At 57.4% G+C, this 24,691-nt stretch overlaps 3 protein-coding genes across 14 annotated transcripts in view; all 3 read right to left on the reverse strand.

Annotated features, from left to right (window-relative positions):
• NOTCH3 (notch receptor 3) overlaps positions 1–1,578 on the reverse strand; it is a 40,980-nt gene extending 39,402 nt beyond the window's left edge. The window contains exon 1 of one of the 2 annotated variants that reach the window (XM_054807977.1): positions 1,383–1,578. In XM_054807977.1, the coding sequence (XP_054663952.1) occupies positions 1,383–1,470 (88 nt within the window). In that variant the 5' untranslated portion in view covers positions 1,471–1,578. The remainder of the gene's footprint in view (positions 1–1,382) is intronic. The other variant, XM_054807976.1, reaches the window with a different exon arrangement.
• A 1,934-nt stretch (positions 1,579–3,512) lies between these two features.
• On the reverse strand, positions 3,513–8,447 carry EPHX3 (epoxide hydrolase 3). Its single transcript, XM_054807978.1, has 6 exons — positions 6,960–8,447; positions 5,782–5,867; positions 5,355–5,692; positions 4,751–4,854; positions 4,365–4,513; positions 3,513–3,787 (listed from the first exon to the last, which is right to left on the reverse strand). The coding sequence occupies exons 1-6, from the start codon at positions 7,356–7,358 to the stop codon at positions 3,559–3,561; spliced, it is 1,305 nt and encodes a 434-aa protein (XP_054663953.1). The 5' UTR covers positions 7,359–8,447; the 3' UTR covers positions 3,513–3,558.
• A 3,537-nt stretch (positions 8,448–11,984) lies between these two features.
• The window catches only part of BRD4 (bromodomain containing 4), a 75,866-nt gene continuing 63,159 nt past the window's right edge, over positions 11,985–24,691 (reverse strand). For 10 of the 11 annotated variants that reach the window (XM_054807794.1, XM_054807787.1, XM_054807796.1 and 7 more), the window contains 9 exons: positions 21,252–21,304; positions 20,574–20,970; positions 19,844–20,383; positions 17,689–17,801; positions 17,309–17,468; positions 17,031–17,161; positions 16,114–16,325; positions 14,740–15,001; positions 11,985–12,742 (listed from right to left, as the gene is read on the reverse strand). In XM_054807794.1, the coding sequence (XP_054663769.1) occupies positions 12,674–12,742; positions 14,740–15,001; positions 16,114–16,325; positions 17,031–17,161; positions 17,309–17,468; positions 17,689–17,801; positions 19,844–20,383; positions 20,574–20,970; positions 21,252–21,304 (1,937 nt within the window). In that variant the 3' untranslated portion in view covers positions 11,985–12,673. Of the gene's footprint in view, positions 12,743–14,739; positions 15,002–16,113; positions 16,326–17,030; positions 17,162–17,308; positions 17,469–17,688; positions 17,802–19,843; positions 20,384–20,573; positions 20,971–21,251; positions 21,305–24,691 lie in introns of those variants that run through there. The other variant, XR_008574479.1, reaches the window with a different exon arrangement.

Consider the following 24,691-nt stretch of genomic DNA (forward strand, 5'->3'; position numbering starts at 1 on the left):
CTTGCACGCCCGCTTGCACGCGCGTGGGCCCCACGCGCCGCACCCCCAAAACCCCCTGCCCCCTCCCCTCCCCCCCAGCCCCGTTCCCACGGCCCGGCCCCTCCCCCCCCCCCGCGTTCCCCCTCCCCTCCCCCCCCCGTCCCGCGTTCCCACGGTCCCGCCACCCTCCTCCCCCCCCCGGCACCGGGATCTCCCCCCCCTCCCCCCCCAAAACCGGGTCCGCTCCCCCCCCCCCCCGCCCCTCCCCCACCTTCCCACGGTCTCGCTCCCCCCCGCCGAACCCCCCCCCCCCCGCTCCCGGGGCCGCGCCCCCCCCCCCCCCCCCCCACGTCCCGGGTGAACGCAGCTGAGCCCGGTTGGGCCCGGCTTAGCCCACTTGGGCCCGGTTTAGCCCCGGGTTAGGCCCGGTTCCGCCCCTCCCCCCCCCCCCCACTCCTCTTTCCAAACTTTTTCCGCGCCGCCAAAGTGCGGCCGCGCCGCCCCTCCCCCACCCCAGCACCGACCGGGATCAACCGGGACTAAACCGGGACTAAACCGGGACCGACCAGGACTAAACTGGGCCGGACCGGGCCGGCTCTGCCCCCTCCCCCCCTCAGCCTGGTTTGGGTCAGACCCGGCGGAGCAAAAGCTGCTGCCGACCCCCCCCCCCCTCCCCCATTCCGGTTCGGCTAAGCTCGGCTTAGCTCGGCTCGGTTCGGCTCGGTTCGGCTCAGCTCGGCTCAGTCCCGAACGCTCCCGGTGCCCCCCGGGCTCGGTTCGGCTTCTTCAGCTCAGCTGAGCTCGGCTTAGCTCGGTTCATCCTGGCTTAGCTCGGCCCGGTTCGGCTCGGCTTAGCTCGGCCCAGTTCATCCCAGTTTAGCTTGGCCCGGTTCGGCTCAGTTTAGCTCAGTTCATCCTGGCTTAGCTCAGCCTGGTTCATCTTAACTCAGCTCAGCCCGGTTCGGCTCAGCTCGGCTCAGTTCAGCTTGGCTTAGCTCGGTCCGGTTCGGCCCGGCTCAGCTCAGCGCAGCTCAACCCAGTTCAGCCCGGCTTAACTCAGCCCGGTTCGGCTCAGCTCAGCCCTGTTGGGCTCAACTCGGCTTAACTCAGCTCCGTTCGACTCGGTTTAGCTCAGTTCAGCCCAACTCGGTCCGATTAGTCCCGACTCAGCCCGGTTCATCCCGGCTCGGCTCGGTTCGGCTCAGCTAGGCTCAGCTCAGTTCGGCTCAGCTAGGCTCAGCTCAGCTCGGTTCGACTTGGCTCAACTCAACCCGACCCAGCTCGGCTCAGCTCGCCTTAATTCGGCCCAACTCACCCCCGGACCCCCCGCCGTTACTCCCGACCCGCTTAGTCCCGGCTCAGTTAGTCCCGACCCAGTTAAACCCGACCCAGTTCCCGCTCACCTGCGGCCGCTCCGAGTCGCAGCAGCAGCAGCAGCAGCGGGGCCCCCCCCGAGACCCCACCCGTGTCCGGGACCCCCCCGCGGCCCATACTCGATGGCAGCGGGGCCCGGCCCGGCCCGGCCTAAGCCCGGCTTAACCAAGCCCGGCTTAGCCCAGCCCGGCCCGGCTCAGCCCCGCTCCGGCCCCGCCAGACGGAGCCACCGACCCGCCGGGAGCGGGGACACGCCCCACCCCCACCCCAAAAACACGCCCAAGGGGCGGGGCGTGCGGTAAGGGACACGCCCACTCGGGACACGCCCCCCCACGCGCAGGTTTCGGTCGCGGGTGGGGGCGCGCGGGGCGGGATTGAGGATCGTCATCATCCCATCCCCCACCCACCCCCACCCCCCCACGGACCCACCCGGGACAGACACCCCCCCACCCCCGGACCCACCCGGGACCGACCCGCCCCCACGGGGCAGCACTGAGCCCCTCCCCCCCCCAGGAATCCACCCGGGACCGGACCCACGGACCCCCCCCCCGGGACAGCCCCTCCCCCCCCCCCGCCCCGTGCCCCCCGTGGCTCCCACCCGTGGGGGGGCTCCCCCCCCGCCATTCCCCCTCCCCCCCCTTTTCCCTCCCCCCCCCAAGGTCCCTGCAGGGTGGGGGAGGGGCGTGCAGCTGTTGCCCCCCTCCCCCCTCCCCGCCCCTCCCCCCCGCAGCAGCTGCAGGGCCCGGCGCGAGCCAGGGGCCCCACGGACCCCCCGCCCCTCCCCCCCACCCCCCCCCACGAGGGACCCAGCGCCCGGCCCCGCCCCCACCCGGCGAGTTTGTCTGGTTCTGCCCCTCCCCCCCCCCCAAAAAGTCACTCGGGAACGTTCCGGCGGCTCGGCCGGGTGCTGGCACCCATGGGTGCTGCGATGGCACCCGGGACCTGGCATTGTCACCCGTGGGTGCTGCAATGGGACCCGGGATGTAGCACCCATGGGTGCTGGCACCACGGACATGGTGCTGGATCTGGCGTCTGGGACCCGGCTCTGGCACCCGTGGGTGCTGGTAATGGCACCTGTAGGTGCTGGCGCTGGCACCCAGGATACGGCACTGGCACCCATGGGTGCTGAATCTGGCACGAGGGACCTGGCTCTGGCACCCGTGGGTGCTGGCACCTGGGACATGGTGCTGGCTCTGGCACCTATGGGTGCTGCCACGGGCACCCAGGACCTGGCTTTGGCACCCATGGGTGCTGGCGCCCAGGACGATGCACTGGCACCCATGGGTTCCCGATCTCCCCATCCCCCCCCCCGCCCCTCCCCCCAACAGCACCCACCTGCTGCCGACACCCGACTTTATTCAGGGCACCTCCAGATGTTGGGGTGCCCGTACAGATGTTGAGGGCCCCGTCCAGATGTTGGGGTGCCCACCCAAACCCCAGGCTCCCCACCCAGGTGTTGGGGTCCTCGCCCAGATGTTGAGGACCTCGTCCAGCTGTTGGGTGGGGGTCCCCACCCAACGACTGGGGGTCCCCCCCCAGATGTGGGGGTCCCTCCAGATGTTGAGGCCCCATCCAGATGTCGGGGTCCCCACCCAGATGCTGGGCTGCCCACCCAAAGACCAGGGTCCTCACCCAGATGTTGGGGACCCCACCCAGAGGTGGGTCCACCACCCAGATGTTTGGGACCTCTCCCAGATGTTGGGGTCTCCACTTGGACACCGGGGTCCCCACCCAGATCTTGGGTGTCCACACCCAGATGTTGGGGTTCCCATCCAGATATTGAGGTCTCCACCCAGATGTTGGGGTCCCCACCTGGATATGGGGTCCCCATCCAACCACCAGGGTCCCCACCCAGATGTTGAGCTCCTCATCCAGATGTTGAGGTCCCCACCCAGATGTTGGGTTCCCACCAACCACCAGGGTCCCCACCCAGATGTTGCGGTTCCCACCCAGATGTTGAGGGTCCCACCAACCACCATGACCCCACCCAGATGTTGAGGTCCCCACCCAGATGTTAGGTTCCCACCAACCACCAGGGTCCCCACCCAGATGTTGGGTTCCCACCAACCACCATGACCCCACCCAGATGTTGGGGTCCCCACCCAGATGTTGCCCCCCCAACCCCACCTCTCCCCTCCCCACCACCCCCAACCTGCCCCTCCCACCTTCTTTCCCCCAAAGGTAGGGGAGCACCCATGGGTGCCCCTAGGGGTGCTGGTCACCCCCATCCAGGAAGTCACCAATCAGCTGGGCGAGGGGGTGGGGCTGCTCCTCGGGCAGCCAATGGCTGGCGCCAGGCAGCAGGCAGAGGCGGGCAGAGGGGCGCAGGCAGCAGCGCAGGCAGGGCGCCAGGCGGGCGTCCAGGAAGGCGTCATGGGTGCCCCACAGCAGCAGGGTGGGGGGCGGGGGGGGCTCGCGGGGAATCGGGGTGTCCCTGGGGGGGTGGGGGTGGGGGAGAAGGGGTGAGGGGGGGGCACCCAAATGGGGGGGGCACCCCAAGAAGGAGCACCCGAAATGGGAGCACCCAACTCATGAGCACCCCAATGGGATTCCACCACCCCAACCAGGAGAACCCAACCCAAGAGCACCCAACTGGCATCACCCTAACCAGGAGCACCCCGATGGGATCCCACCACCCCAACCAGGAGAACCTAACTGGGAGCACCCCAATGGGATCCCACCACCACCCAACCAGGAGAACCCAACTCAAGAGCACCCACTTGGGATCACCCCAATGGAATCCCACCACCCCAACCAGCAGCACCCAACTGGCATCACCCTAACCAGGAGCACCCCAATGGGATCCCACCACCCCAACCAGGAGAACCCAACCCAAGAGCACCCAAGTAGGATCACCTCAACAAAGAGCACCCCAATGGGATCCCACCACCCCAACCAGCAGCACCCCAATGGGATCACCCCAATGGGATCCCACCACCCCAACCAGGAGCACCCAACCCACACCACCCGACCCACGAGCACCCAACCTTGGCACCCCAGAGCCCACCAACCGGAAGAGGTTGCGGTAGTAGTGGATGGGGGGGGTGAGGCCCCCCGGTTGGGAGAGGCTGTAGAGGTAGGCGTCCACCTCCTGCTCCGTCAACCGCTGCGCCGGATTCTGGATCCCCGTCCAAGGTCCCGTCAGGATGGTCTTCACCAGCTATGAAGCCACCGAGGGGGACAGGAGGATCTGGATGAAGCCACCACCCCCAAACCGGTGACAAGGGACCTTGCTCCACACCTTGGGGTTGGTCGTTCCTCCTTGAGGAACTTCTTGGGTCAGGAGGAGTTCTCCTCGAGTTCTTGAGGAGCTTCTTGGGTCGGGAGGTGCAGAGGGTGGCAGGGAGCACCCGAGGGGACAAGGTGGGGACGAGGAGACGTGGGGATGGGGTCTCACCTCAAAGTCCGCCAAGGAGAGGAGGAGCTCGGGCAGCCAGGGCAGCTGGAAGAGGAAGACGTAGCTGGAGCGGAGGAGCTGGGAGGGGTGGCAGGCGGTGAAACCTGCGCCAGGAGAGGGACACCGGTGTCAGCGGCCACCGTGGGGGTCCCAAACCTGGCCACGGGGCGGGGATGGTACCTGGTGGTGCCACCACAAGAGATGGAAGGTGATGGTATGGCCATGAGTGATGGCACCCAATGGCATGGCCATGAGATGGCACCCAATGGCACCATGGTGGCATGGCACAGCCAGGAGAGAGGACACCCAATGGCACGGTCATGAGGTGGCACCCAACGGCATGGTCATGAGTGATGGCACCCAACGGCACCATGGTGGCATGGCATGGTCATGAGATGGCACCCAACGGCACCATGGTGGCACGCCACAGCCATGAGAGCCGGCTCCTGATGGCACAACCACCCCAAGCCACCACAGGAGGTGGTACCCAACAGCACCTCCACCCCACCCAGCACCCACCCAGCCCTGGCCCACAGGAGATGCCACCCGATGGCCCCATCCATCGCCGGGTGCCCCACCCTGTCCCCAAAAAGCCACCCGTTACCCGTCATGATGGCCCGGTGAGGAGCATCCATGATGACCAACTTCTCCACCAAGGCTGGATGGCTGGCGGCCAACTCCCAGGCGAGAAGTCCACCCCAGTCATGTCCCACCAAGATACACTTGGGGGATGCCGCGGTGGCGTCGGTGGCCGATGTCACCTCACCCTGCCCGTTGGGCGTCCCCAAGATCTCGATGACCTGGCGGATGTCCTCCAGGAGGACCTCCAGCCTGTAGCTGTCCTTCCCTGGTGGCTTCTCAGAAGCTCCGTAACCCCGAAGGTCCAAGGCCACCACCCGGTAGCGGGTGCTGAACTCCTGCAGGAGATGCCTCCAGCAGAACCTGGGAGGAGGAAGATGATGACCATGCTGCTGCTGCTGCTGCTGACGATGACGATGATGCGGGTGGTGACACGGGGTGGTGGCACCCACCAGTTTTGGGGGAATCCGTGGAGGAGCAGCATCAACGGGGCCGTGGTGGGACCCCGGGTGACGTAGTGGAGCCGCAGCCCCGAGTCCTGGGGGGAGGTGGGGTGGGGTCAGTAGGGTGACCCCCCCAAAAGCCCCCCCTGAACCCCAAGACCCCCCCAGAGCTCCCCAAGGCCCCCCAAAAGTCCCCCCAAGACCCCCCCTCCTGGACCCCCAGAACCCCCCCAAAGCCCCCCCAGACCCCCCCAGAGCCCCCCAAAAGCTCCCCCAAGACCCCCAGAACCAACCCAAGACCCCCCCGAGCCCTCCAAGCCCCCCCCAAAGCCCCCCCGAACCCCAAGAACCCCTTAGAGCCCCCCAAGGCCCCCAAAAGCCCCCCTGACCCCCAAGACCCCCCAGAGCCCCCCCAAAAGCCCCCTCGACCCCCAAGATCCCCCCCACAACCAACTCAAAGCCCCCCCAGATCCCCCCAAGACCCCCCAAAAAGTCCCCTCGACCCCCCAAGACTCCCCCAAAAGCCCCCCCGAACCCCAAGACCCCCCCAAACCCCCCAAAAGCCTCCCTGAGCCCTCCAAGCCCCCCCCAAAGCCTCCAAGATCCCCAAGACCCCCCCACAAACTCATCACCCCCCCAAGGCCCCCCCTTGACCCCCAAGATCCCCCCCAGAGCCCCCAAAAGTCCCCCCTCCCCACGACCCCCCCAGAGCCCCCCAAAAGCCCCCTTGACCCCCACGACCCCCCCCGAGCCCCCCAAAAGTCCCCCTGCCTCCCCATGACCCCCCCCAGAGCCCCCCCAAAAAAGCCCCCTTGACCCCCAAGATCCCCCCCCAGAGCCCCCCCAAGATCCCCCCAAAAGTCCCCCCTGACCCCCCAGAGCCCCCCAAAAAGTCCCCCTGCCTCCCCACGACCCCCCCAGAGCCCCCCCAAGATCCCCCCAAAAGTCCCCCTGACCCCCCCAGAGCCCCCCCAAAAGCCCCCTTGACCCCCACGACCCCCCTGAGCCCCCCAAAAAGTCCCCCTGCCTCCCCATGACCCCCCCAGAGCCCCCCCAAAAAAGCCCCCTTGACCCCCAAGATCCCCCCCCAGAGCCCCCCCAAGATCCCCCCAAAAGTCCCCCCTGACCCCCCCAGAGCCCCCCCAAAAGTCATGGCCCCCCCCGGGACCCCCCCCCAGAGCCCCCACCTGCAGGCGCAGGTACCGGTGCTCCCCAAAGGTGCCGTCGGCCAAACCGGGGGGGGGCCGGTCCCTCACCCGCCACCCAAAGGTGCCGCGGGGTCCCCGACGCAGCAGCACCCCCAGCCCCCACAGCCCGTAGGCCACCCCGGCCGCCGCTGCGGCCACCGTCACCCCCAGCCGGGCCAGCAGGCGCCGCAGGGCCAGCAGCAGCCGGGTGGGGGCCAGCAGCAGCGTGCAGAGGGACAGCAGCATGGCGGGGGGGGACACCGTGTCACCTGCGGGGGGGGGGGGACATGACACGTGGCACCAGGGTCCCATGGCACCAGGGTGGCCCATCCCCTTGGTGGCCATGGCACCCCCATGGTGGCTGTGACACGAGGGTCCCACGTCACCAAGGTGGCCCATCACCAGGGTCCCCCATCACCAGGGTCCCACGTCACCAAGGTGGCCCATCCCCATGACGGTCCTGCCATCAGGGTGTCCCATCACCAGGGTGTCCCATCACCAGGGCAGCCATGGCACCAGGGTCCCATGGCACCAGGGTGGCCCATCCCCATGGTGGCCATGGCACCCCCATGGTGGCTGTGACACGAGGGTCCCATGTCACCAAGGTGTCCCATCACCAGGGTGTCACATCCCCATGGTGGCCATGTCACCAGGGTCCCATGGCACCAAGGTGGCCCATCCCCATGATGGTCCTGCCATCAGGGTGGCCCATCACCAGGGTGGCCTGTCCCCTTGGTGGTCATGGCACCCCCATGGTGGCCATGTCACCAGGGTCCCCCATCACCAGGGCAGCCATGGCATGAGGGTCCCATGTCACCAAGTGCCACATCACCACGGTGGCCCATCACCAGGGTGGCCATGTCACCTCCATGCCCCATGGCACCAAGGTCCCCATGATGGTCCTGCCATCAGGGTGGCCCATCACCAGGGTGGCCCATCCCCATGGTGGCCATGGCACGAGGGTCCCATGTCACCAAGGTGTCCCATCACCAGGGTGGCCATGGCACCAGGGTCCCCCATCACCAGGGTCCCATGTCACCAAGGTGGCCCATCCCCATGATGGTCCTGCCATCAGGGTGTCCCATCACCAGGGTGGCCTGTCCCCATGGTGGCCATGTCACCAAGGTCCCCCATCACCAGGGCAGCCATGGCATGAGGGTCCCATGTCACCAAGTGCCACATCACCACGGTGGCCCATCACCAGGGTGGCCATGGCACCTCCATGCCCCATGGCACCAAGGTCCCCATGATGGTCCTGCCATCAGGGTGTCCCATCACCAGGGTGGCCATGGCACGAGGGTCCCATGTCACCAAGGTGCCACATCACCAGCATGACCCATCACCAGCGTGTCCCATCACCAGGGTGCCCATGTCACCCCCACGTCACCAGGGTGGCCGATCCCTGGGGTGCCCTGTCACCGGGGTGACCCAGGACCACGGTGTCCCATCCCCATGGGTGGCCCGTCCCCAGGGTGTCCCCATGTCCCCTGTCACCGCCATGTCCCATGTCCCCACGTCCCCCCAGCCCCACGGTGGCCCTGTCCCCAGGGTGTCCCCATGTCCCATGCCACCCCCATGTCCCCTGATGTCCCCATGTCCCACATCCCACGTCCCTTGTGTCCCCCCCAAGTCCCTTGATGTCCCCATGGCCCATGCCACCCCCATGTCCCACCTCCCACGTCCCCCTGTCCCCAGGGTGTCCCTGTGTCCCATGTCAACCCCACGTCCCACGTCCCCCCAGCCCCATGGTGGCCCCATGTCCCACGTCCCCTGTCCCCTGATGTCCCCATGTCCCCAGGGTGTCCCCACATCCCCCGATGTCCCCACATCCCACGTCCCCCCAGCCCCATGGTGGCCCCATGTCCCCCGATGTCCCCTGTCCCCCCCATGGCCCATGTCCCCCCACATCCCCAGAGTGTCCCATCCCCTCGGTGGCCCCACGTCCCCTGTCACCCCATGTCCTATGTCCCACGTCCCCCCAACCCCATGGTGGCCCCATGTCCCATGTCCCCAGGGTGCCCCCATGTCCCGATGTCCCCCCCATGTCCCCCCATGTCCCGATGTCCCCTGATGTCCCCATGTCCTGATGTCCCCCCATGTCCCCCGATGTCCCCTGTCACCCCCACATCCCACATCCCCCCAGCCACATGGTGGCCCCATGTCCCGATGTCCCGATGTCCCCTGTCCCCCCCATGTCCCCATGTCCCGATGTCCCCTGTCACCCCCATGTCCCCATGGCCTGATGTCCCCATGTCCCAATGTCCCCTGTCACCCCCCCGCCCCCCATCTGGGTGGCGTCACCCTGTCCCCGGGTTGTCCCCGTTTCTAAACCCGGCGTGTCCCTGTCACCAGCTCTGTCACGACACGGGGGGGGGTGGTGTGCGTGTGGCGCTGTCGCCAGTGGGGACGGACACGCCCATCACCGGTGTGTGGGGGGTGTCCCCCATTGCGGGGGTGTCCTGTCACCGGGGGGGGTGGGGGTGTGTCCCTGTCACCGCGCTGTCGCGACACGGGGGGGTCCCTGTCGCCGCCCCCTCCCCCCCCCGCCCGACCTTCTCGCGCCGCTTCCGCCTCCCGCCCGAGCTCGGCCGCGCCCGGCCCCGCCCCCTCCCGCTGATTGGTCGGCAAGGGGGCGGGGCCGCGCGAGAGGCAGCCAATGGGAGCGCGGGGGGGCGCGGCCGCGCGAGGGAGGTCACGGGGGGAGGGGCGGGGGGAGGGGAACGCGGGGGCGGTTTGGGCTTTTTTGGGGCATTTGGGGGCTTTTTTTCCTTTTTTCCCTTTGAAACTTTTTTCTTTTCGCCTTTTTTGGTGCTTTTTGGGCATTTTCCCCTTTTTTGACCTTTCTCACCCTTTTTGTCGTTTTTTGGCCTTTTTCCCCTTTTTTTGGCCTTTTTTCCTTTTGGCCTTTTTTTTCCTTTTTTTTGCCTTTTTTCCTTTTTTTGGCCTTTTTTCCCTTTTTTGGCCTTTTTTTTTTTTTGGCTTTTCCTTTTTTTGGCCTTTTTTCCTTCTTTTTGGCCTTTTTTCCTTCTTTTTTTCCCCTTTTGCCGTTTTTTGCTCCTTTTCTGCCTTTTCCCCCTCCTTTTTTCCCCCAATTTTTTTTACATTTTTATCCTTTTTTAACCTTTCACCTATTTTTTCCCTTTTTTTGCCTTTTCCCCCCCTTTTTTTGGGCCGTTGAACTTTTTCTTTCCTCCCCCCCCTTTTGGCCCCTCCCCCATCGCTGCCGAGGCCCCGCCCACTCGTGGGGGGAGGGGTCGAGGGGGTCCCTCCCCCCCCCCCCGGCCAAAATTTAGGATCCAATTTATAATTCACCGAAACCGGCGACTTGAATCCTGAATTTAGAAGAATTTACGTCTGTAGTGACAAATTTTAAATTTCAATTTTAAATTAAAATGACCAAAACCCTCAAGTTTACTCGTCGGTTTTGAATTTCCCACTAAACATTTCAAATTGTTTTCAAATTTCACGTGAAAACTGATTTAAAAAATCTTTACATATGAAATTTCCCTTTTTTTAGATTCAATTTTTAAACCGGAAAAGTTTAACTTTCAAATTAGTTAATTTAAAAACCATTTTTAATATAGCATTTATATTTTAATATTTTTGGAATGGAATTTCTAATTTTCAAAGTGAAAATTTAAAAATAGCTTTAAAAGTGAAATTTAACTTTTTAAAAATCGAAAAAATTTCAGTTTCGAATTTGAACTTCAAACGTAAAGATCTCTTTAAATGAGAAACAGCACTTTTAGTTTCAAAGTGGATTTAATTTTCAAGCTTAAAGTTCAAACTTTGAGATCTTTAAACGGGGAGTTTCACTTTCGATTTTTTTTTTTTCAAATGGAAATTTGCGCTTTCGAATTTGCAATTCAAATTTTAAAGCGTCTCGCAATGCGATGCCTGGCTTTTAGAATTCCTTTTTTCAACGGAAAATGTCATTTTGGATTTTAAACTTTTAAGGCGACGGGGTCCCCTCCCCACCCCCTCCCCATGGGCGCACCCCTCCCCCCCTCCCCTCCCCCCCCCGGGGCAGCGTCAGCCCCATCCCGGGGTGGAAGAAACGGGGCAAAAACCGGCGGTTTTGTTTTTTTTTTTTTTTTAAAAAACCAAAAGAGCTGCGTTTATTCCATGATCGGCACAGACCCAACTGCGTTTTCACGGGAATAAAGGGAAAAAAAACCAAAAAAACCCCCAAAAACAAAAAAAAAACCCAAAAAAACCGACCGACGACTCCGGAACGGGGGAGGGGCGGGGGGGGTTATGGCACTAAGTGGGAAGGAAACCAAAAATAATAATAATAATAATTATAATAATAATAATAAAATTAAAGGGAGGGGGAGGAGCCTCCGCCCCCGCTCGAAAAAACCTGGAGATTTTGTAAATTTTTTTAAAATGAATTTTAAAAAAAAAAAAAAATCAACCCAAGGAAAGCGAAAGTGGGGGGGGATTAAAAAATAAGAATAAAAATAAGAAATTGGCGGCTTTTTTTGGGGGGGGGAGGGGGGAAAAGGGTGAACTGGGGGGTGGGGGGAGGGGCATCCAGAAAGGGGTCAGTGGGGGTGGGGGATGGGGGGCAAAAGGAAAAAAAGGAAAAGAGAAAACAAGGGGGAAAGGGAAAAAAGATGAAAAAGGGAAAAAAAGATAAAAAAAAGGAAAAAGGGGAAAAGGGGGGAAAAGAAAAAAGTGAAAAAATGAAAAAAGGAAAAAAGAAAAGTTAAAAAAATTAAAAAGGAGAAAAAAGAAAAAAGGAGAAAAAGGCAAAAAAAGTAGAAACAAGGAAAAAAATTAAAAGGAAAAAATTAAAAAGGAGATAAAGGGGAAAAACAGAAAAAAATGAAAGCGAAAATGGAGAAAAAAGGGAAAAAAATTTAGAAATTTAGGAAGAAAGTGAGGGAAAAAAAATCCTAAAAAGGAGGAAAAAAGAGGAAAAAGGAGCAAAGGAGGACGGCGGCGCCCCGCCCCTCCCCCCACCCCCCTTTCCCCCCTCCCCTCCCCGACGCCAAATTTTCTCCAAAAGTTTTTAAAAAAAAAAAAAAAAAAATCCATCCAAAAACCGGGTTTATTTCCAACCGCCCCCATGGCCGCCGCCCCTTGTAATCACGAAAACCCCCCAAAATACGTGAAAAAGACAAAAAAACCCCAAATATACAGTGAACAACGGGGGGGGAGGGGAGGGGGAGAACCTTTTCCCGGCGTTTTTCGCATCCGGAAATTTTTCTTTCTTTGTTTGGCTGGGAATTGGAAATTTGACCGTTTTGGTTTTTTTTTTGGTTTTTTTTTTTTTTTGGTTGTTGTTTCGGTGTGAAAAGAGGGGAAAAAAAAACCCCCCAAAAAAGGCAAATAAGGAAAAAAAGAAGAAACCACCCCAAAATCCAGGGGGGGGTAAGGCAGACCCCGCCGATCCCCGCGCCGGTCGGTACATGCGGGACGATCCCGATCCCGGATTTATTATTAATTTTTTTTTTCTTTTTTTTTTTTTTATTTTTTAACACTTAACGGAGAGTCCGAAGCTTTTTTTTTTTTTTTTTTGTTGTTTTTTTCTTTTTTTTTTTTTTTTTTTTTTTTTTTTTTTTGTCTTGGGTTTTCGCTGGGGAAAAAGAAGGGGGAGGGGGGAAAAAAAAAAAGGTATTTTTGTGGGGTTTTTTTTCTTTTTTTTTTTTTTTTTCTTGTTAAAGAGTCAAATCTGGAGGAAAAGAACCCAAAATCTCCAGGCGCCGTTAGAAAAGATTTTCTTCGAATATCGCCAGTAAATCGCTCTGGAAATTCATGTCGATCGTCGCCGCCATCTGCGAGAGAAAGGAAACGGGCGGTGAGAGCTTTGCCGGGGATTCCGCGGCATTCCCGGGTTTTTTTTTGCCGCGTTCCCGGGATTTTTTTCCGCATTCCTGCTTTTTTTTTTTTTTTTTTGCTATTTCGGGGAAATTTTTTTTTTTTGGCCATTGAGGGATTTTTTTTTTGGCACCTCAGGGAGTTTTTTTGGCATCCCGGACGATTTCCGGCATCCCCAGGGATTTTTCGGTATTCCCAGATTTATTTTTTGGCATTCCCAGGGGTTTTTTTTTTTGGCGTTCCCGAGGATTTTTCAGAATTCCCGGCGTTTTTTACTGCATCCCTGGGGATTTTCCAGAATTTCTAGGATTATTTTTTGCATCCCCAGGGATTTTTTGGCATTCCCAGCATTTTCTTTTGGCATTCCCGAGGATTTTTCAGCATTCCCAGGATTTATTTTAACATCCCAAGGATTTTTAGCATTCCGGATTTTTTTTTTTGTGCATCCCCAGGGATTTTTTGGCATCCCCAAGGATTTTTTGGCATTCCTGGGATTTATTTTGGCATTCCTGGAATTTATTTTGGCATCCCTGTGGATTTTTCAAAATTCCCGGCATTTTTTACTGCATCCCTGGGGATTTTCCAGAATTTCTAGGATTATTTTTTGCATTCCCAGGGATTTTACGGCATTCCCAGATTTATTTTTTGGCATTCCTGGGATTTATTTTGGCATCCCGGTGGATTTTTCAGAATTTCTGGGATTGTTGTTGGCATCCGCAGGGATTTTCCAGTATTCCCAGAATTATTTTTCAAATTCCCAGGGATTTTGTGGCATTCCCAGGATTTATTTTGGCATCCCTGTGGATTTTTCAGAATTCCCAGGATTATTTTTTCCATCCCCAAAGATTTTTTGCTGTCTCCAGGGATTTTTTTTTCGCATTCCCAAGGATTTTTCAGAATTCTTAGGATTATTTTCAGCATTCCTGGGATCTATTTTGGCATCCTAGGGGATTTTTCAGCATTCCTGGGATTATTTTTGGCATCCCTGGGGATTTTTTGCTGTATCCAGGGTCTTTTTTTGGCATTCCCGGGATTTTTTTCCCGGCATCCCTGAGGATTTTCAGCATCCCCAGGGATTTTTCAGTGTCCACAGCAATTTTCCAGCATCCCCCAGGAATTTTTTAAGCCTTCCCAGGGATTTTTCCAACATCTCCGGGAATTTTTGGGTGTCCTTGAGGAATTTTTGGCTCCCCTGGCAATTTTTTGGCATCCTCGGGAATTTTTTGGTGTCCCTGAAGATTTTTTTGGGATCCCTGGGGGTTTTTTTGGGGACATTTATGGGGGTTTTTTTGGCATTCCCAAGGATTTTTTAGCATCCCAGAATTTTTTTTTGACATCTCCAGGGATTTTCTGGCTTCCCCAGGGATTTTTCAGCATCCCTAGGCATTTTTTTGGCATTCCCTGGGTATTTTTTTGGCATTCCCGGGGATTTTTCAGCATCCCTCTGGATTTTTTAGCCTCCTCCAGGGATTTTTCAGCTTCCCCAGGTAATTTTTTTTTTGCATCCCCACGACTTTTTCAGCACGCCCCTTGAGATTTTTCAGCATCTCCAGGGATTTTTCAACACCCCCGAAGATTTTTGCTTCATCCCCGGGAATTCCTGGCCGCCCCGGCTGATTTTTTCCACAATCCCTGGGGGATATTTTTTGACCTTCCCTCGGAATTTTTTACAATCCAAGGTAAATTGTTTTGGCGTCCCCAGGATTTTATTTTATTTTTTTTTACCCATCCCTGAGGATTTTTAAAATTTTTAAATTTTTTATTTTAAAATTTTTACTTTTAATTTTAAATTTTTCAAATTTTTAAAATTTTGAAATTTTAATTTTTAAATTTTTAAATTTTTAATTTTTAAATTTTTGATTTTTTAATTTTTACATTTTTAATTTTTTAAATTTTTTTTCCCCAGCATCCGCAGGACTTTCAAGGCACGGAGCTGCTCCGGTTTTCCACTCACCGCTTCCCGGCGCCTCCGTTCCTGCTCCCGTTTCCTGGCCATCTCCCGCTGCTGATCCAACATGGATTGGGAGGATTGGGGCTGCGAGCTCTGGGCTTGGGGCGCCGCCGCCGCCGTCGATACTTGCTGCTGCTGCTGCTGCTGCTGCTGCTGCTGCTGCTGCTGTTGCTGCTGCTGTTGCTGCTGCTGCTGCTCCTGGCGCCGCCGCACCTCCTCGTGCATCCGGCGCGCCTGCTCCATGGTGTCGTCGTCCTCCCGGCTCCTGCCCCCCCAAAAAAAAAACAAAACCCCCAACCAAAAAACACCGGGAGGTGCCGTCAGGCGCCGGGCAACTCGTGCGACCCCCACCCCCCCCCCCCCCCGCCATCAATGAGGTTCGGTGCCCGGGTGCGGAGCAGCGGCGCCGGGAACGGTGGGGTTTGGCGCATCGCCGCGGCGCGGCTGTCGGGGTGGATTCGTGCCACGAGATCGGACCGCGCCACGGATCGGGCGGAGTTCAAGCCAAGAGATCGGATCGTGGCACGGATCAGATTCACGGCGTGGACAAGCGCGGGTCGTGGCACGAGAGCACGGTGTCTGGCGTCACCACGCCCGCGTCTCCCCAAGGCCTCAGCCAAGGTGAGGACGCCCCAGAACACCTTTGCTGTGGTGGTGGTGATGGTGGTTGTGATGGTGGTGGTGGTTATTATGGTGATGGTGGTTGTGGGGGTGTTGGTGGTGATGATGGTGATTGTGGTGGTTGTGATGGTGGTTGTGTGTCGTGGTGGTGTTGGGTGATGGTGATTGTGGTGGTGATGGTTGTGATGTTGATGGTTGTAGTGATTGTGGCAGTGGTGGTGGTGGTGGTGATGGTGGGGTGGTGGTGGTGGTTGCGATGGCAGTGTTGGTGGTGGTGGTGGTTGTGATGCTGATGGTTGTAGTGATTGTAACAGTGATTGTGGTGGTGATGGTAGTTGCGATGGTGGTGGTGATGGTGGTGGTTGCGATGGTGATTGTGGTGGTGGTTGCGACGTTGTGGTGGTGTTGGTGATGGTGATGGTGATTGTGGTGGTGGTTGCGATGTTGATGGTTGTAGTGATTGTGGCAGCGGCTGTGGTGGTGATGGTAGTTGTGATGGTGGTGGTGGAGGTGACTGTGGTGGTGGTTGTGATGGTGATTGTGGTGGTTGTGCCAGTGGTGATGGTGGTGGTGATTGTGGTGGTGGTTGTGATGGTGATGGTGGTGGTGATGGTGATTGTGGCGGTGGTGATGGTGGTTGTGATGGTGATGGTGGTGACTGTGACGGTGATTGTGACGGTGATTGTGGTGGTGGTTGCAATGTGGTGGTGGTGGTTGTGATGTTGATGGTTGTAGTGATGGTGGTGGTGGTCTCACCTCATCCTCTCCTGCTCCCGCCTCAGCCGCTCCTTCTCCCTTTCCACCTGCTCCGCCTGAGCCTTCAGTGCCTTCTCCCGCTCCTCCTTCTCCCGCGCCGCCCTCTTGAACTGCTCGAAGCTGTCGCTGGAGGACTTTGCCGTGGAGGACGGAGTGGTGGGATGTTTCTGGACCAAGCTTGCCCAGGAACCCATGTTCTTGATTTTCAGGTCCTATGAAGAAAAGGAGGGGTGGGTTAGGAAGAGTCAAAAATCTTTCTCCATTTTTCTTTCAAGTTCCTTTTATACATGGAAAGGCCACAAGAAGGTCTCCTCAGAGCCTTCCCCAGGCTGGACAACCCCAAGTCTTCCAGCCTGTCTTTGTAGCAGAGGTGCTCCAGCCCTTGGATCATCTTTGAGGCCTCCTCCGGACCCTCTCCAACAGCTCCGTGCCCTTCCTGGCCTGAGGAACCCAGAGCTGGATGCAGAACTCCAGGTGGGATCTCACCAGAGCAGAGGAGGAGCATCCACCCACTCCCTCGACCTGCTGGTCATGCTTCTTCTCACATGGCTGGCTTTGCCACCAACACCCCCAAGTCCTTCTCCATGGGGCTGCTTCTCCATCCTTTCATCCCTCAACCCCTATCAATACAGACCCAGGTGCAGGACCTTGCACTTGGCCTTGTAGAACCTCATCAGGTTCTCACGGACCCATTTCTGGAGATTCTCCAGGTCCCTCGGAGTGGTGGTGGGGTCCCATCTCCACCTCTCCAATCTCAGTCAGGTTTCTACCTCCAAATGACAAATTTAGAGGTGGAGAACACCAAGTCTTGGCCGTACACCAACCTTCAAGCAACCAACATGGTCCCGCTTAATTTTAAGAGGTTTCATTCTGAATTTTGGGAGATTTTCCCCCAATTTTTGCCAGGATAACATTACCTTTTTGGGGGCGACGGGTGTTTTCGGCTCCTGTTTCTGCCGATCTTTCTCCTGCACTCCCGGTTGCGGGGGGTTTTGCTCCGGGGGTCTGATGACAGGTCGTCCCCCCTCCATGGGTTTCATCTCCGTCCCTAAAACCCAGCATTTTCCCGTCAGAGGTTGTGGGGGGGTCCCCAGGAACCCCACGACGAGGTGGAACCACCCGGAGAGATAATTTAGGGGTCTCAACTACCAAAATCAGGGGGGGAATATCTGAACCGACGTGTCCCCGGACTCACGTTGCGGAATGTGCGCGGGCGGTTTGATGCTCTCCGGGTGTTTCGGCGGATCTTGCCGTAACGGGGGACTGAAGGTCTCGTTACGGATGACGGGCGAATGCATCTTCTCCTCCTTCACCACCATGGGTTGAGATTGGACGACGGAGGCAGCTCGCATCTCCTGCCACGATAAAAAAAACCCAAAAAACCCACAAAAAGGTCAAGAAATGTTGAGCGATGATGCCCTTCCCTCATCCTCCTCCACCCCCAAATTCCCCGATGCAAACCGCTGGCCAACGGCCCCTGGGTTTTCGGCGCTCGCTCCCAAGCCGGCGGTGGGAAGATGATGGTCCCCGTTGGTCGGGACCCCCCGCGGTTGGGTGCTCTGCTTTCCTTTTTACCTGTTTTTTTGGCTGGATAGTTTGTTGAGGTGGCGACTGGTGGACCAAACCCTGGAACTGCGGCATCTGTGGGGAATGCATCATGAGAGGGGAAGGGGCTTCCCTCAAGTGACCTGGGAACAGTTTGGCATCAATCAGTTAACCGTCGTCACCACCGGTACGTCGAACAGCACCCGAAAAAGACGGTCGGCGCACGCCATCGCCCCCGTGGGACGATCCCTCTTCCCGGTTGAAGCGTGGTGGCCCTGGGATGTCCCCTATGGAACCCCCGGTCACCTCCTCCCGGCCGGCACCGCCAAAATTCGGTGCTGCCGTGAGCGAACGCCAGGGAGCAGAAGATGCTCCAAGGCTGCGCGGTGGCTTGTCCTGCCTTGGTGATGCCCGTTCGTGGTGTTCCCAAGAATTCCATCCCTTCTGCTTGTTCTCCTGGTGATCCATCAATATTCCTGACTGTAAAACTGCTCTGCCGGGACAGCCGAGCACCGACATGGCCCTGCCTGCACCTCGCCCTGCCTGCACCTCTCCCTGCCCAGAGCCACGGAGGCAGGACGTGTTGGCTCCACGAGCAACACGAGGTTTTTGGGAGCCACCAGGCTCCATCTTGGGCATTGTGTCCAAGTTTGTCATCTCGGACATTGTGTCCAAGCTGCCTGCAGCAGCTCTGCAGGCAGGAGAAGCGGCTCCAAGTGCTGCCTGCCCTCACTTGGCTCCATCCCATCAAATCCATGGATTTTGTTCTACCTACGCCCGCGGGGATGACCTCGGGAGCAAAGACCCAACGGGCCACAACCCGAGGAACCACGTGGCCAAACAAAAGCAAAAGCGAGATTTCCCCGAACCAGGTGCCCGGTCTTGAAAGCGTGATGCTACCGGAGTCATCCCAGCCGGAGACATTCTCCATCGAGAACATCGGTGGTGGCATCACCGAGCCCATGGCTGTCATGGAGATCTGGGATCTCCCAAGCCAACCTTGAAGGTTGAACCCCGTGGCCACGTTATTCCAGCTGCTTCCTCTGACTTCTCTGACGGCTGGAGGTCATCACTCTGGGTTTCCCGCCCCAAGACCATCCCTTCTCCTCTGCCTGGCAGCCGAGCAGCTCCGAAAAATGTCAGGGAAACCCCCACAGGGCATCTACAGCCCAGATCTCCTCTAAGGGGGGAATGGATCTCCAGCCGCCTCAAGAGAGGCCACCAGATGCTGGCACCCAGCCAGGACGGCGACAAACACAAGGCCAGCACCCTCTGACATCAGAGCCGCGCTGAGACTCAAAAACTTGAGGTCTTCAAAGATTTGAGATCTTTTGACTTCCTCAACGGGTGACCCTCAAGATCCTCAAAAATTTGAGATCCTGGAAAATTTGAGACCCTTGAGATCCTCAGAAATGAGGTCTCTGAGTTCCTCAAAAACTTGAGATCCTCAAATTCCTCCAAGACTTGATATCCTTGAGTTCCTCAAAGATTTGAGATCCTCGTTCCTCAAAAATGAGGCCCTAGAGTTCCTCAAAAACTTGAGATCGAGTTCCTCAAAGATGTGAGAACCTTGAGATCCACAAATACTTGAGATCCTCAAGATCCTCAAAAAATGAGGCCCTTGAGTTCCTCAAAACTTGAGATCCTCAAATTCCTCCAAGACTTGAGATGCTTGAGTTCCTCAAAGATTTGAGAACCTTAAGATTCACAAATACTTCAGATCCTCAAAAATTTGAGATCCACAAGATCCTCAAAAACTTGAGATCCTCAGGTTCCTCAAAGATCTGAGAACCTTGAGATCCTCAAAAATTTGAGAACCTCGTTCCTCAAAAATGAGGTCCTTGAGATCCTCAAATTATTCCAAGACTTGAAATCCTCCAGTTCCTCAAAGATTTGAGAACCTCAAGATCCTCAAAAATGAGATCCTCGAGGTCCTCAAATGCTTGAGATCCTCAAAAACTTGATCTCCTTGAGATATGAGACGGAAAGGGACCTTGCCAGGCAGTTACGTCAGGCTCCGGTTTAACCGGAGCTTCCTCCACATCCACCACCATCCACCGACGGGGCAGCGGGGGACCTCAAAGGACGCGTGGTAACCGCCCCACCGCCCCGAGCCCCCTCCTCGTCACACAATGCAACTTGGCTCAAGTCGTAGACTCAACCGCCGTCCCCGACTCCCGCTCACCGGTCGAGTAGGGATCGGGCTTATGGTGCCGCGGCGACGGGTGATGTTGGATGACCTGCTGCGGTTTGGCCGGCTGCGGCGGCGGGGGCGGCGGGGGCGGTTGCGGGGGCGGATGTTGCTGCGGCGGCGGTTGGGGTTGGGGGATGTGCGATGGGAAGGGCATGGGTTGCATGTGCATGGGCCGCGGCGGCGGCTGGTGCTGCAGCTGCTGCACCGCGGGGTGAGCCGGCGGCTGCAGGGGCGGCTGCGGTTGCGACTGGACCTTCACTGAAGGGAGAAGAGGAGTCTGCGGCTGCACTTTTTGCAGCTGCTGAAGGTAGAGCTGCATCTGGCTGGTGCTCAGAGGCAGGTTGTGGTGCGGCGGAGGAGGTTCTTCGTCCTCCAGCAGGACCTGGGGAGGTTGGGGCAGAGGCGGTTGAGGAAGCATGGGTTGCTGGCTGATGGCTGGCGAGACGGCCGGTGGACGCGAAGGCTTCGGGGGTAGCGCCGCGGCTCGGTTACTGGGTCTCGAGGGCTGCTGAGGCAGAGCGTTGTGCAAAGCTGGGGAGAAAGGGAAGGACACGGTGGGACCATGGACACTGGGAGCGGAGACCCCTCCCCTCAACCACCCACCGCTCCTCCATCCCGGTCATCTTCCAGGATGAGTCAACCCCCCCACCCAACGCCATCCTCTCCCTCCCAGCTTGAGGAAGGAACGCGCATTGGGTTTGTCCCAAGAAGCCACGCTCACCTGGAGGAGACACCACGGCATGCTGGTTGAGGTGGGGAGGAGTGCTGTGCTCGGGCGGTTGGGGGAGATGGGGCGGCATCTCCGGTTGAGGAAGATGCATGATGGGTTGGGTGAAATGCGTCATGGTGTCGAACATATTCCCCGGCAGCGGGTGCTCCAGGACGGGGACTTGCGCAGGGACGAAAGGCGGAGGAGAAGACTTCATCGGCGGTGGAGCTTGTTGAGGGACGGGCGGCGGCGGGGGCGGCGGCGGGGGCTGTTGGGGCGGTAAGGGCTGCGGCGGTAAGGGCTGCGGTTGCGGCGGAGGGGGCGGAGGGGGCTGCTGCGGTTGCGGCGGCGGAGGAGGCTGCGGCGGCGGCGGTTGCTGCTGCACTGGTTGATGGTGGTGGTGGTGATGCTAAGGGAGCGGGGGGGGTGAAAAAATAACAGTGAGTTACCAAAACACCTCGGTCACCACCGAAATTGCCCTCGTGGTCACCAAAAACGTCCTCCCAGTCACCAAAACCCCCTTCCCGGTGTCCTTTCGACCATACCCCTCCAACTGGGGCTGGCCTGGGACAGCTGCCCGGCAACCCAAAAGTCTCCTTGTCCAAGTCGCCGGCATTGCCGGCGTTCCCGAACCTCCCCGGGGATTCGATCCCGACTCAAGCGAGACGAGGAGGCCACCGCGTCTCCTACCTTCTTCTGCTCTCGCCCCGAATGCCCTTTCTTCTTCAATTTCGGTGCCATTTCTGCCAAAAAAAACCAAAAAAAAAAAAGGGGGGGGGGGACAGAACAAACAATTAGTACCCCAAGTGGTGCCGCTCTACCCCATCGCCCCCCCCCCCCCCACCCCCCCCCCGCCCCGTAAAAACTCAACGGCACCGATTCGGTACCAACGACGGCAAAGGAAGAGGTTTTAGGCATCAATCGAGCTGGATTTCCCCAGGGATCTCTCGCCCGGAGGTTTTCACCATCATGCTGTCACAAAAAGGAGGAGAAAATTGTAGGAAAAAGGAGAAGAAAATGAAGGCGAAGACCCCCGGTCTCCTTCCACCGGCATCTTCGCGGTGGAGAAGAACCCAACGGCCAAGAAAAACCATTTCTCGGCCAGACTCAGCTATTCCAGGAATGCCGCCTTGCTCCGGAGGGGGAGATAAGGAGCGAGAGACTTGGCAGGAGGAATAAAAAAAAAAAAAAGAAGATATCAAATATCCCGGTTACGCAAACCAGCAATTTTCCATCCCCCTTTCCTCCGAAATCCGTGGAGGGTTTGGGTTCACCGGCTTCCCGCGGGATGATCTCTCACGCCTCCTCCCCTCCGGAGATATTTTTAAAGCATCGTCATCGAAAACAACTGGTTTGAGTTTGGGTCCAGGGCAACGATTTCCCAGGATTTCCTCCGCAAACCGTGCCAAGAAACAGCGAATTAACAAAAATACATCGTCCGAGATCGCTTATCCAGCCCCAAAAATCCCTCGGTGGTGGGATTTTTGCCTTTATTTGGCGCGGTGTTTGGACGTGCCCGACAAAACATGACGGATAAAACCCTTGCGGCGACGATTTTGGGGAGGGGGGAAGATCCTGATCCCCCGGGAGCATTTCCCAAATGGAATTTTCCCTTAAATCCCTCCAAAAATTAAATTAATTTCTTAAGTTTACTCCTTCATCTCTGTTTTTTAATTATAAGGCAGCACTGGTGACTGGTATCAGCACCAGTATGCCCAGATGCCTGTGGTGATAGGCTGTGCTGGTCCAACAGGTCATTTTGTAGATTTTAAGGCTGAAATAGATAAAAAAATAGGGTTTTTTTTTTTTGATAAAACAACCAAAAATGGTTGGGAAGGAGAGAAGGGAAAATCTCAGTGCTGGGCGTTCAGCTCCTATTAATCTGCCGGCAAATGTTTGGTTTTAAAGATAAAAAGTTTCCAGTTTCAAGGTGGAAAAGGCTTTTTGAGCCCATGGTTGATGGTTCCCGACGTTCCAGCCCAGATCCGGCGGATAACGGGAGAGCGGAAGAGGGGAAGAGGAAGGTTGCAGGGGATGCCAGCATCCGAGGACACGGTGAAGAGCGAGACGGGGATTAAAATGCTGCCGGGGAGCTGTTGGGAAGAGGAGAGGTGGGATTCCTTGGAGCATCTTCAGATGGTCACAGATTTGGATGGGCATCTGTGGTTCTGGATGGGTGTCCATGGATCCGGATGGGTGTCCATGGATCCGGATGAGCATCTGCGGATCCAGATGGATGGCTGTGGCTCCAGATGGGTGTCTGCAGATCTCGATTGGCATCCATGGCTCCAGATGGGTGTCCACAGCTCTGGACAGATGTCTGTGGCTATGGATGGGCATCTGAGGATCTCGATTGGGATCCATAGTTCAAGGTGGATGTCCTCTGATCCAGATGGGCATCCATGGCTCCAGATGGGTGTCTGTGGATCCTGATTGGCATCCATGGCTCCAGAAGGGCATCTGCCACTTCAGATGGGCATCCACAGATCCAGACGGGTGTCCATGGATCCTGATGGGTGTCTGTGGCTCTGGATGGGCATCCAAAGCTCCAGATGACTGTCCATGGATCCTGGTGGGTGTCCAAGGATCCTGATTGGCATCCACGGCTCCAGATGGGCATCCACAGCTCCAGGTGGGCATCTGTAGATCCAAATGGGCATCCACAGCTCAAGATGGGTGGCCCATGGCTCCAGATGGGCATCCACAGCTCCAGGTGGGCATCCGTGGATCTGAATGGGTGGCCCACGGCTCCAGACCGATCCAAATAGGCATCCATGGCTCCGGATGGATGCCGGGCATGAACCCACCTTCCAGAAAGACCAAGACCTAACGTCTTCTACCATCAAGAGGGAAAACGCTTTGAGCTTTACCGCTCATCCCACTGATGCCGGAGAAGCAGCAGGGACAAGAATCAGAGGCAAGTTTCTCCGGCAAATGCTCCCTACAGATAAACACATCTGGGCGCAGCTACTGGGGAGTGGAGGCAGCTCAGGAAGCCCCTATTGAATCAGGATAAAAGCGCTCACGGGATGGTAAAGAAAACCCAAAATTGGAAAAAAACCTGCAGAGCACAGGTGTGAGGTGGGAAGAGAGGAGAAAAGCTGCGGACTAAGCCAGGATCAGGAGGGATTAAGCATCGGTTCCCGAAAAAAGCCGTGTGACGCAGTGTCATCTTGGCCGAGCACATCCCTGCTTCCATTTTTGGTGGGAAGAGGAGCCACTACGGCTCAACCATAAGCACCGGCTGCTCCAAACCCCAATTCTTCTCCGACGTTGCTCCTTCGGGGAAGATGGTCGCGCTCTTCTCCATCCACCCTCTGACGTGCCACAACCAGGTGGCTCTCCCAGGGGAGCTATTCTGGTGTAGGCTTTGCCATCGTTCTTGGTACAAGCCGAATATCGCCATGATGAACCGAGGCAAGACCTTGGAGCGGGATGGGTGAATCCTGCCACTTGAATCACCCAATAACGGACCACGACCGTGGCTGAAAGCATCCAACGGTGAATGCATGCTTTGGGAGACTCTTCCCCAAGATGAAGAAGCCAATGGAGACCATGAGCGGTGAAGCCGTGATGGTCCCAGGGGGATGACCCGGTGGTATCGGTGGTTTTGGAGACACAACGAGCTTGGCCAACCCCACCGAAGGATGGACCTTCTTCACCGTTGAAGACGGCTGTTGGATTACAGTTGGCGTTGTGCAGTTCAGCATCTCCCTGGGGAACAAGAGCACCGAGAAGCAGCCATGTCCCATCTCCAACCCCGATGCCGTTTCATGCTGGCCAGAGATGTCTTCACCAAGACGAAGCCAACGAAGAACATGAGCAGTAAAGCCATGATGGTCCTGGGGGCATCACCCGTTGGCATCAGTGATTTTGGAGAGGCGACGAGCCCGGCTAACCCCAGCGAAAGACGAAGCTTCTTCACCGTTGAAGACGGTTGTTGCGTGACGGTGTTGCGTGGTTCAACGTCTCTACTGGCGTCTCCCCGGGGACACCGAGAAGAAGCCCCGTCCCATCTCCAACCCCGACGCCGTTTCACGCTGGCTGGTTAAATCTCATCCGCGGGGCTAAAAGTCACTGGGATTTAAAAAAACAAAAGGTAATTTCTGTGATGTCACTTCAAGATGTTT

Source organism: Grus americana, chromosome 33 (assembly GCF_028858705.1).
Source record: "Grus americana isolate bGruAme1 chromosome 33, bGruAme1.mat, whole genome shotgun sequence".
Classification (NCBI taxonomy): Eukaryota; Metazoa; Chordata; class Aves; order Gruiformes; family Gruidae; genus Grus; species Grus americana.